The sequence below is a fragment of the Diceros bicornis genome, chromosome 1, assembly GCF_020826845.1.
Source record: "Diceros bicornis minor isolate mBicDic1 chromosome 1, mDicBic1.mat.cur, whole genome shotgun sequence".
Taxonomy (NCBI): Eukaryota; Metazoa; Chordata; class Mammalia; order Perissodactyla; family Rhinocerotidae; genus Diceros; species Diceros bicornis.
The window spans coordinates 72,533,449-72,544,280 of NC_080740.1; the positions used below are offsets into that span (position 1 = coordinate 72,533,449).

The 10,832-nt window shown below is 48.3% G+C and overlaps 1 protein-coding gene across 1 annotated transcript; it reads right to left on the reverse strand.

Moving 5' to 3' along the window:
* Positions 1–5,358: 5,358 nt before the first annotated feature.
* Positions 5,359–10,281, reverse strand: LOC131408171 (uncharacterized). The gene is given in 3 exon segments (XM_058544723.1): positions 5,359–5,553; positions 7,463–9,871; positions 9,874–10,281. Coding segments are annotated over 3 exon segments (2,826 nt in total). The 3' UTR covers positions 5,359–5,544.
* Positions 10,282–10,832: the final 551 nt, after the last annotated feature.

Sequence of the window (10,832 nt, forward strand, 5' to 3'; positions counted from 1 at the left end):
GTACCTATCATGTGCCAGGCCCTATTCTAAGTTCTGAAGATGCAAAAGAAACAAAAGAAAAAAAAAAATCTGCCCTAAATAAAGCTTGCATTCTAATGTGTTATCTGACATTAAGCAAGGTAAAAAGAAACACATAGTATTTAGATATTGATAATTGCTGAAGAGGAAAAATAAGTCATAGATGGAGGTTAGAAAATGGCTTTGGAGGAATGGAGTTAAAAGTTTAGATAGCCCAGGAAAAGCCTTATTTAGGTGACTTTGAGTGAAGATCTGCGAGAAGTGGAGGAGTTATGCATGCAGATGTCTGGGCAAAGAGCATTCCGTCCGAGGGATCAGCATGTGCAAAGGCCCTGAGGTGGAGTGTGGATAGCATGTTCAAGAAACAGAAAGGAGTGTCCTTCTGTGTAGCTGAAGCAGTGTAATGACAGATAGAATAGTAGGGACAAGATCAGAGAGTTAGCAGGGGCCAAATCATGGAATGTCTGTAAATCAGAACAAGGTGTGAGCTTTTATTCTGAGTGACAAAGGAATCCATGTATTAAGCAGAAGCGCAATGACTGGATTTTTCATTTACCAGCATGGCTGTGGCTGCTGTGATGAGACTGCACTGCAGAAGGGTAGAGGAGAAACAGAGATGAGGTAGGAGGCTGCTACAATAATCCAGGTGTGAGATGATAGTGATGTGGACCAGGGTAATGGCAAAGTAGGGAGGGAGATTTTTTTTTGTTAGGTCGAGTTGACAGAACTTGGTGCTGGATTGGATGCTGTGAGGAAGAAAGGACAATCCAGGATGAACCAGTCTCTTTACTTTAAAGGCTCCTTCAGAATAGCTGAGAATGGTATCTTAGATAAAAAGAAAAAGGAAAAGAAAACCTTAGTGCAAATGACAAATGGTCCACTATAAGTGTTTGTTTTAGGCTTAATGTATCTGTCGTTTAAGATTATTTTTCTGTGTTCCAAAGTTTGGGCTCACCCAGGTCTAGAGCCATTCCAGTGCCAAATTTTGTGGCCTTGTGTGTTCCCTAAAGCTGTTGGTGGTTGGGTATGGAACCCTACCCTTTAGTGTTCTGTTCTCAGTGGAAATCACCATGGCAAACATCTGCTTTAGATCTTTCCAGGGTCCTGTGGGCTCATCTGTGTTCCCTCTGGGTCTTAAAGAGAATTGCTACAGTAATAGAGAAGTCAATGTACTGCGTAGACTTCACCAAAGTCAAACCAGACATCAAAAATGCTGTCCTCCTTAACCAGATCTTAGAGAACCCTAGCTGATCAGTACGTAATTTGTGTTTTGTATTTATTTTCCTATTTAAAAAAATGTAAGCACAATCTTCTTCCAGCTTACAGCAGAAGGGGTTGACCAGGCTGAATTTACAAAAGCTGCAGGAGTCTGCTTTTCAGGCACTCATTCATTCATTCCTTCAAAGAAAATCTTACCAAATAACTCCTATGAAGCATTGTGATTTATGAGGCTAGAAGGTTTATTTTTTAATCTGTGTTTAGTAGTGGTGACACCTGAGAAGCAGACATACAGAATATGGCTTAGAGGTTAAGATTGATGTGTGTTAAATACCATTTCAGCCACTTCCTAGCCCTGCAGCATTAAATATATCTCTAAATTTCTGTGAACTTTAATTTCCTCATCTGTAAGATGACGATAGTACTGATCTCACAACATTTTTGTGTGAAGCAAAGTAATTAATATAAAGAAGGTATGTAGTACAGAGCCTGGAATTGTGTATAGACAGCTTGTGGTTTTTGTTCCAATCTTACATTTTGAGGAAGCACGTGAGGGCAAAGCAAAGACAAGGGCTGTGGTGGTGTGTCTTTTCTCTCATAAGCTGGGGAGAAGCAGTGTGCTTTTCCAGGGTCGTTGTGTGAGCTGTAATATTGCTGGACTTGGAGATACCGTTTTAGTAGCTTAGGTAGCAGAATAAATTGAGAGTGAATAATAAAATTCTCTAAATAGTGTCTCCCCTTCCTCTCTCATGACATCAGCTAAAAATACCGGCAGTTGAGAAATCTCCCACAAAAATCTCAGGAAGAATTGAGCTGGAGGTTTCAAAAGAAGCCAGGGTGGGGGCCAAGGTAGTCAGGCTTGTGGATTGCCTGCAACTTTCTAGCGGTTCTGAGGGTCGCTAAATAAAAGTCATGATGGTTAGGAAGTGAGAAAATGATGCTGCTGCGAAACAGAGCTGGCTTGAGCACTCCTCATCATGATGTAAGTGGTTCTGGAAAATAGACACACACCCACACACACCCACACACACCCCACATGGATAAAAGGAAACTTAAGGCTCCTGATACAGAGAATGGGTTTCCACTGCAAATCCTAATCAAGTTGGAGTATCATTTTTCACTCTTTGGGCAAGGAAAATCAAATCGGTCTTCAGCTTTCACACAGAATGCAAATATCCATCTCTACCCTGGAGGTAGTGGTTTCAGAGGCTGGGCACAGGGGCATGGCAGAAATTTTTAATTCACCATGAGCATTAGGTTCCAATGTGAATGCAGTGCTCTGCTCAGACAGGTATATGGCTTCCTATAAACATGCATATATCTGTTCATCATCAAAAGTATTTTTAACATTTTGTACTGCTATATGCCACAGCAAGTTAAGTTGCCAGTGTCTGTTAAAAGGCACACTTTGTTATAGAAGTCATGGAATCCTGGCATTTTAGAGCTGAAACGGATCTGTGAAGAGTTTGGTACTTAATAGTAAGAAAGTGCACTTAATAGTTATGACTGTGGCTCCAGAGGCGGTCTGCTCAGGAGTGGGTCTCAGCTCCACCATTTCAGCCTCTTCGAACTTGGCTAAGTTTCTTAAACCATCTATGCCTCAGTTTTCTCATCCATAAAATGGAATAATCATGGTGTATTCCTCCTAGGGTTGTTAGAAGGACTGAGCGTTATGATCTATTAAACACTTAGCACATAGTAAGCGCTCAGTGTGTGTTTTTTTTTATCGTAAACACTATATTAGCTCTCACAATTTGTTAAAGTACACGTGGTTTTTATCCTTACTTAACAGCTGTTAAACCACAGGATCAGGAGTGTTACCTTACCTAAGTAATAATAATGGACACAGGACCCAAACCCAGGTGTGTCTGATTCCAGAACCCATGTTCTTAGGCCACACAGTGCTCACTGGTCACTCTCCAGGTATTTAATCAGTGCTTCTTAGATGTTTGTCTGGCACCTTTCTATGCCCTTCTCTGTCCTCAACTTTCCTCTGCCAAAAGGAGCCCGCACAAAGATGGAAAGTTGCTTTGCAAGCTTCCAACACTTGCAGGAGCTCATTCAACATGAGCTGTATGTCAGGAACAAAAGGAAAAGCCTATCTAGACACATACAAACATAAGAACCAAGAAAATGCTGAGGATTAGGTTTAATGGAGTAATGGGAAAGGTCATTTTTGTGTCTTGATTCACTTGCAAATCAAGGCTAAATTTTCCTAAGTGTTTCTACCTCATTTTCAGTCAGATGTCAATAGGTTGTTATGCACAACCTAAAGCTAAAAATTGTGGTGTTCAAGAGCTATGATGGCGAGGGGGGTTTAAAACAAAACGTAATAAAAATTAGGAACACTCAGTTTGACTTGTAATAATATTAGTAGGAGTATAACATTTTCTAAATCCAGTTGAGGATATATTGACACTTGTGTTTAGTTTGTCAGCTTTCCAAATTCTGTTCACTAAAACATGTAAACTGTTGGATTCCCAAGGGGAAGGGGAGGGAAATCCCAACTCACCAGGTCTCGGGATGACGCGGGCCCACAGACACAGAAGACCGAACTTGATGCAAACGCAAGAGGTTTATTGAACGGAGCTCCGGGTCGACTCGTGTCCCTCGCAGGAGACAGAGGGGTCGACCCCGAGCCTTAGGGGGCAAGTTCTTTTATAGGATTTGGGAGCATAAAGCGGGAAAAGGTTGGCGCGGTTTTACATGATTGGTTAATTCAAAACATTCAGACAGTTACATTTTATGGCGCGAATTGCTACGGCGCGAAACAGCTATCAAGGTGCACACACATGTCCCCATCTGGCCCCCCTCCACCCCGACCCTCCCAAACTTATCCCTCTGTAGCACTCCCTTGTTCTCAATTTTCTCTGAACAGTTTAGGGTGAGTCTTCCGCGAACAGAGTCAGTTGGGATCGATAGACTCTATTCATAGAAGACTCGCCCCAACTGCCCCTTAAGGTGTTAACATATTAAATTTTTAACATAATTTACATCCTTCATTCCCCACTTCTTCTTTTGTCCCTAGTTCTAATCTTAGAACTTAGTTTTCGGTGTCTACTAAGTGGCTCATGGCGTGGGAGAGCTTGGCAATGGCGTTGGAGCATCATAGCATGCACTGCATTGACTCTTTTTCTTATGAAAGCAGTAATTCTATTGAAAACACACGGTCCAAAAACCAAAAGTAGAAAAAGAATTAACAAAGGCCCTGCTAGGGAGGATAGTAAGGACGTCACCCAGGGGGACTTAGCGAACCAGGATTCAAACCAGCTTTGTTGCGCCTCCCTGCTTTGCTGCCTCATGTCTAATCTTTTCTTTAATTTTTGCATTGAGTCTCAGACTACCCCTGTGTGATCTGCATAGAAACAGCAGTCTTCTTTAAGAGCTGCACAAAGCCCTCCCTCCCTTAAAAACAACAGATCTAATCCCCTTCTATTCTGGAGCACTACTTCAGACAGGGAGGTGAGGGACTCTTCTAGCTTAGAGATAGACTGCTCTAAAGTCCTGAGGTCTTCATCTATAGCATTGCTCAGGGCAGTTAATCCTCTCTCCCCTGCAACTAAGGCTGCAGTGCCGGTTCCTACGCCCGCGGCAACTCCCAGTCCCAGGAGCACAGCTAGGGTGAGGGATACTGGTTCTCTTTTCCTTAGTATAGATTTCTGATCAAACTCATCTTCGAAACTATTGGCAGTATGATAGTAAATTCTAGGCACTAACTGCACAAGCACGCAAAAATAGGGGTATGCCTTTAGTTTACCCTTGCGATGGGGGGAGTGGCATCCTCCGGCTTGTTTTGCCCCCCCCTCGTCGACCCATGAAATCCCAGTCGGGGGTTCCTATAGCCAGTTTACAAAGGTCAGGGTGTAAGTCCGGCCACCATGTCCAAGGGGAAGCAGTTTTTTGGATTGACCAGGTTATATCTCCTACCTGGGAGACGACTTGCCACGTGAGCAGTTGAGGAGCGTGGGGATTAGGATTGGACAACCTGCTTGCCGTTCCCATGACGCAAACGCAGCTTAAGAGGGTTATCAGTCTTTTCCACCTTCCAGAGATCTGCTGCATTCTGGGGTGCCTTCTTCACGTGTGTGGCGTGAACCCAAGAAGTTATACCGTCCACTTTAACTGCTGTGGGCGTAGTGAGGAGCACCACGTAGGGCCCCTTCCAACGTGGCTCTAATGACCCCGTCCGATGTCGTCTCACAAGGACAGAGTCCCCAACCTGGAATTGGTGCGGGATGAGCAGATCACCAGGCTGGTAGGCCTCTTTTAGCTGGTTCCAGATGTCGCGCCTGACGGCCTCGAGTGCTTTCAAGCGGGCTGACAAAGGTATAGAAGGTATAATGTCAGGGTCATGTATCCCTATTTGTGCCAAAGGGGGAGGGGTTCCATAGAGGATTTCAAAGGGTGTAAGTTTTAAGGGTCCCTGTGGGGTGTTCCGGACGCGGAACAGGGCAAAGGGCAGGAGGGCTGTCCAGTCACTATCGCCGGTCTCTATGGACAATTTAGTTAGGGTCTCTTTAATTGTTCTATTCATCCTTTCTACCTGGCCTGAGCTCTGGGGTCTATAAGCACAATGTAATTTCCAATTGATCCCCAGTTGACTGGCCAGTCCCTGACTTACCTGGGCAACGAATGCAGGACCGTTGTCAGATCCAATTACCTTTGGGATCCCGAATCTCGGGAGGATTTCTTCCAATATCTTCTTGGCTACTACAGAGGCAGTCTCTTTTCGGGTGGGGAAAGCCTCTACCCATCCCGAGAAGGTATCTACAAATACTAGAAGATATTTATTTCCATACCGGGCCGGTCTGATTTCAGTAAAGTCTATCTCCCAAAAGGCTCCTGGCCTATTTCCCCGGAGTCTGTGTCCCGTGCTGCATTTGGAAACTGCAGCGTTTGTGAGAGCGCAGGCTCTACAATTTTTATAAACTTCTTCAGCCGTTTTCTTCAAATCTGGTACCTGGTACGGGGAGGCCTGGATAATTTCAATTAGTTTCTGAGGGCTCAAGTGGGTTAGCCGATGTAAATGTGATAGGTATTCTCGCCCTTCTACAACAGAAAGGACCTTTTCTTCTTTAGTCAATTCCTCCCTAGAGGCGGTTTTGTTGGTTTTAGTTCCCTGGAGGGTCAGAACCATGGGTCCTAGTGCCGCCCGCTTGGCTTCTAGATCCGCCAAGCGGTTCCCTCGAGCTATGGGGTCGGTGCCTTTCTGATGTCCCGGGCAATGGATGATTGCCACCTTTTTGGGCAAGTGTATAGCCTCTAGGAGGCCCAAAATCTCCTCTTTATTTTTGATATCTTTTCCGGCTGAAGTAAGCAGCCCTCTTTGTTTATAAATAGCCCCATGAACATGGGCAGTAGCAAAGGCATACCTGCTGTCCGTGTATATATTCACAGTCTTATTTTCAGCTAACCTTAACGCCTGTGTCAGGGCGATAAGCTCAGCCTTTTGTGCAGAAGTCCCTTCCGGCAAGCGGCTTGCCCACAGAGTCTTTTTCCCGTCTACCACAGCCGCCCCAGCCATCCTCTTACCTTCTGCCATGAAGCTGCTGCCGTCGGTGTACCAATTAGGGGCTCCAGCCCATGGCTCATCTGGCAGATCGGGTCGGGTCCCCGTTTCTGATGCTAAGATGTCGCCGCATTGGTGAACCGGCACTCTGTCGTCGGCTTCGGGCAGCAGCGTGGCTGGGTTTAGGATAGCCGGTGGGGCGAAGGTAATTCTTTCAGTTAGGAGCAGGCTTTGGTAGTGAGTCATCCGGGCGTTAGTCATCCATCGGTCTGGCGGTTGTCTGATAATGCTCGCTAAAGCATGGGGGGCTACTATGGTTATCTGTTGGCCCAGGGTCAACTTGTCTGCATCCTTTACCAGCTGGGCAGTGGCGGCAATTGCCCTCAAGCAGGAGGGCCACCCTCTGGCTACCGGATCCAATTTCTTTGATAGGTATGCGACTGGGCGCTTCCAGGGCCCAAGGGCTTGAGTCAGGACTCCCCTGGCTATTCCCTTTCTTTCATCTACATACAAGGTGAAGGGTTTAGTCAAATCAGGTAGGGCTAACGCGGGTGCCTCTAATAGTGCCCGCTTTAGAGTCTCGAAAGCCCTCTGGTGCTCTAGAGTCCAGACAAAGTTCCCATTCTCCTTAGTTAACGGGTACAGCGGGGCAGCCAGGGTAGCAAACCCAGGGATCCATAATCGGCAGAAGCCTGCTGTCCCCAGGAACTCCCTTACCTGGCGAGCGGAGGTTGGGGCCGGAATCTGAGTCACAGTCTTTTTCCGTGCGTCAGTTAGCCACCTTTGGCCGCCCTTTAATGTGTAGCCTAAGTAGACTACTTTTTTCTGACACAACTGTGCCTTCCTTTTTGACGCCCGGTACCCCAACTCACCCAGCTCAGCCAGGAGGCGCTTGGTCCCTTCTTCACAATCTTCCGGAGTTTCTGCTGCTAATAGAAGGTCATCCACGTACTGTAAAAGAGTCACTTGAGGGTTTTTAATCCTAAAATCAGCCAAGTCCCTGTGGAGGGCTTCATCAAACAGGATAGGGGAGTTCTTAAACCCCTGGGGCAGTCTTGTCCAAGTCAATTGCCCAACAATTCCCACCTCAGGGTCGCGCCACTCGAAAGCAAAAAGCAATTGGCTTTTCGGGTGAAGCCGCAGGCAGAAGAATGCATCTTTCAGGTCCAAGACAGTGTACCATTTTCGTGATGGTGGGAGGGAGCTGAGCAAGTTGTATGGGTTTGGCACGGTAGGGTGTAAATCCTGCACTCTCTTATTTATCTCTCTCAAATCCTGGACCGGCCTATAATCATTAGTCCCAGGCTTCTTTACAGGCAAGAGGGGGGTGTTCCAAGGGGATTGGCAAGGAACTAGGATCCCTTGTTGGAGTAGCCTCTGGATATGGGGGCGGATTCCTTCTCTGGCCTCTTTGCTTACTGGGTATTGACGCACCCTTATCGGGAGGGCTCCGGCCTTAAGATCTATCACGACTGGGGGAATTCTCGTAGCCGTCCCTAGTCCCCCGGTTTCAGCCCATGCCGTTGGAAATTCGATCAGCCACTTATCGGTATTGAGCCGAGCTCTAGGCTTAGGCTGCTGATGGAGCCGATATTCTTCCTCTAGCTCCAGGGCCAATATCATGGTGGTAGGTGCGGACCAGGATACTGTAGGCCGAGGTTGAGCAAAATCTATTTGGGCTTTTAGTTTGGTTAAAAGGTCTCGACCTAGCAACGGGGTTGGGCATTCAGGAATTACTAGGAAGGAATGGGACACCCTTCTTTTCCCCAGGTCCACTGTCTGGGAAGTGGTCCATGAGTATTGTTTCTGCCCAGTGGCTCCGACAACCAAGGACTTCTTTGTTTTTAATTTCCCCAAAGGCTGCTTCAGTACTGAGTATTCAGCTCCAGTGTCAATCAGAAAACTCATAGGGGTCCCCTCGACGGTTAGGGTTACCCTAGGCTCGGGGAGGGGGCCCGAGCCCCGTCCCCGCTATTCTTCGTCCTCTCCTAAAGACAACACCTTGGGTGTGGCCCTTTTCTTGGGGCACTCCCTTGCCCAGTGTCCTCTCTCCTTACAATAGGCACATTGGTCCTTGTCCAAGGGTTGCCGTCTGCGTGAGCCTGGTCGTGGGGCGTTGCCCAGGTTCCCTGACTGCCTATGATCTGGCCCTGTCGCCTTTATCACTGCGGCCAGTATTTTGGTCAGTTTCTTCTCTTGTCTCCTATCTCTCTTATCTTCCCTCTCTTCAGCCTCCCTTCTCTCTCTCTCTCACTTTTCCTCCTCACTCTCTCTTTTATGATACACCTTTTCAGCCTCCTTTACCACGTCCCGCAAGTCGTAGTCCTGCAGCCCCTCTAGCCTTTGTAATCTCCTTTTTATATCTGGGGCAGACTGTCCAATAAAGGCCATAATGACAGAGGCCTTTTGCCCTTCCGAGGACGGATCAAAGGGCGTGTACCTGCGGTAAGCCTCCATCAATCGTTCTAGAAAAACGGAGGGGGGTTCGGTGGGTCCTTGCTGAATCTCTCTTACCTTAGCCAAATTGGTGGGCCGCCTTGCGGCTCCCCGGAGACCCGCCACTAGAGCCCGGCGATAAACGGACAGCGCCTCCCTACCTTCAGCCGTGTTATAGTCCCAGTTGGGTCGGTTGTGCGGAAACCCTTCTTCCGCCTCAGCTATCGTTGCCGGCTGCCCGTTGGTGCCTCGGATATTCTTTCTTGCTTCCTGTGTGATTCTTTCTCTCTCCTCCGTGGTGAAGAGTGCCTGTAAGAGCTGTTGACAGTCATCCCAAGTGGGCTGATGGGAAAACATTAGGGACTCTATCAGGGCGGTTAATCCGGCGGGGTTTTCTGAAAAGGGGGAATGGTTATTTTTCCAGTTATACAGGTCTGAGGAAGAGAAAGGCCAGTACTGGAGGGGTGACAGCTGGTTGGGCCCCGCAGGAGCTCCATACTCTCTTAGCGGGAGCGCCACCGTGGTATCAGGCCCGTCCGGAGTGGCTCTGCGGCGGCTTCGGGTTCCAGCGGAGGGACCCGAGCCAGTCGCCCTCCGTCCTGATTGCGATCCTGGAGCGGGGGAGGGGTAAAGGGGAGGCGAGAAAGGGGGCCATTCGGGAGGAGGGTCAATCTCAGGGTAGACCCCGGGGGGGGGGCCGAAGGGGTCTCCGACTCCGCTGTTCGAGTTGATTTCGATTTTTGCCGTGTCTCCGCATCCTGCAGCGCCAGGACTCGGGGGCTTAGTTTTTCTGCTTTTACCCATGGCTTAACCCACGGGAGTGGGTTCTGCACCAGATCCTGCCACACTGTAATATATGTTCGTTGGTCAGGATGGGACCCCGGTCTCTCCTGGAAAACAATAGCCCTCACCGCGAGGATAATAGTTAGATTAAACGTCCCCTCAGGGGGCCAACCCACATTGAGGGAGGGCCACTCAGAGGTGCAAAAAGTCTGCCAACGCCCTTTTTTTATTTCTACCGCCAATTCGTGCGCTCTCGCTCTCACTTCAGTCCAGTGGTCTAAGGTCAAAGAGAGGGGGGTCGTCATAGTCTGTCCCATCCCGTCAAATGAGGTCCACGTAACGAACAAAAACAGAACAATAAACACTAAAGACACACTAAAACACAGACAACCCTGCCCGGAAGGCGTCTCTACAAGCCAGCCGAAGGCGGCTTCAGACGGGAGGGGTTTCCGAGTCCTCCCCGGGAAAAGGTATCGCTCCTTTTCCCACCTGGAAGGGGGGTTGGTCAGGCTTTCCTGACTCCCCTTATCCCTTGGGGCGTCCCCCAGGGTTGCAGCCTGCAGTCCCTAGCACGTCTGCCACTGCAGCCGTTCGGTCCTCACGGCCCGAAGCGGCGGCTGCCCGATACTGAAACCAAAACAATAAAACAATACTTTGCGGCGCCGCACACACTCACACACTCAGTCACTCAGGCCTACCTCCAAGAGGTCTTCGGAGTCTGGGGTTACCGCGTGGATCCCGGACGAGCCCCCAAATGTTGGATTCCCAAGGGGAAGGGGAGGGAAATCCCAACTCACCAGGTCTCGGGATGACGCGGGCCCACAGACACAGAAGACCGAACTTGATGCAAACGCAAGAGGTTTATTGA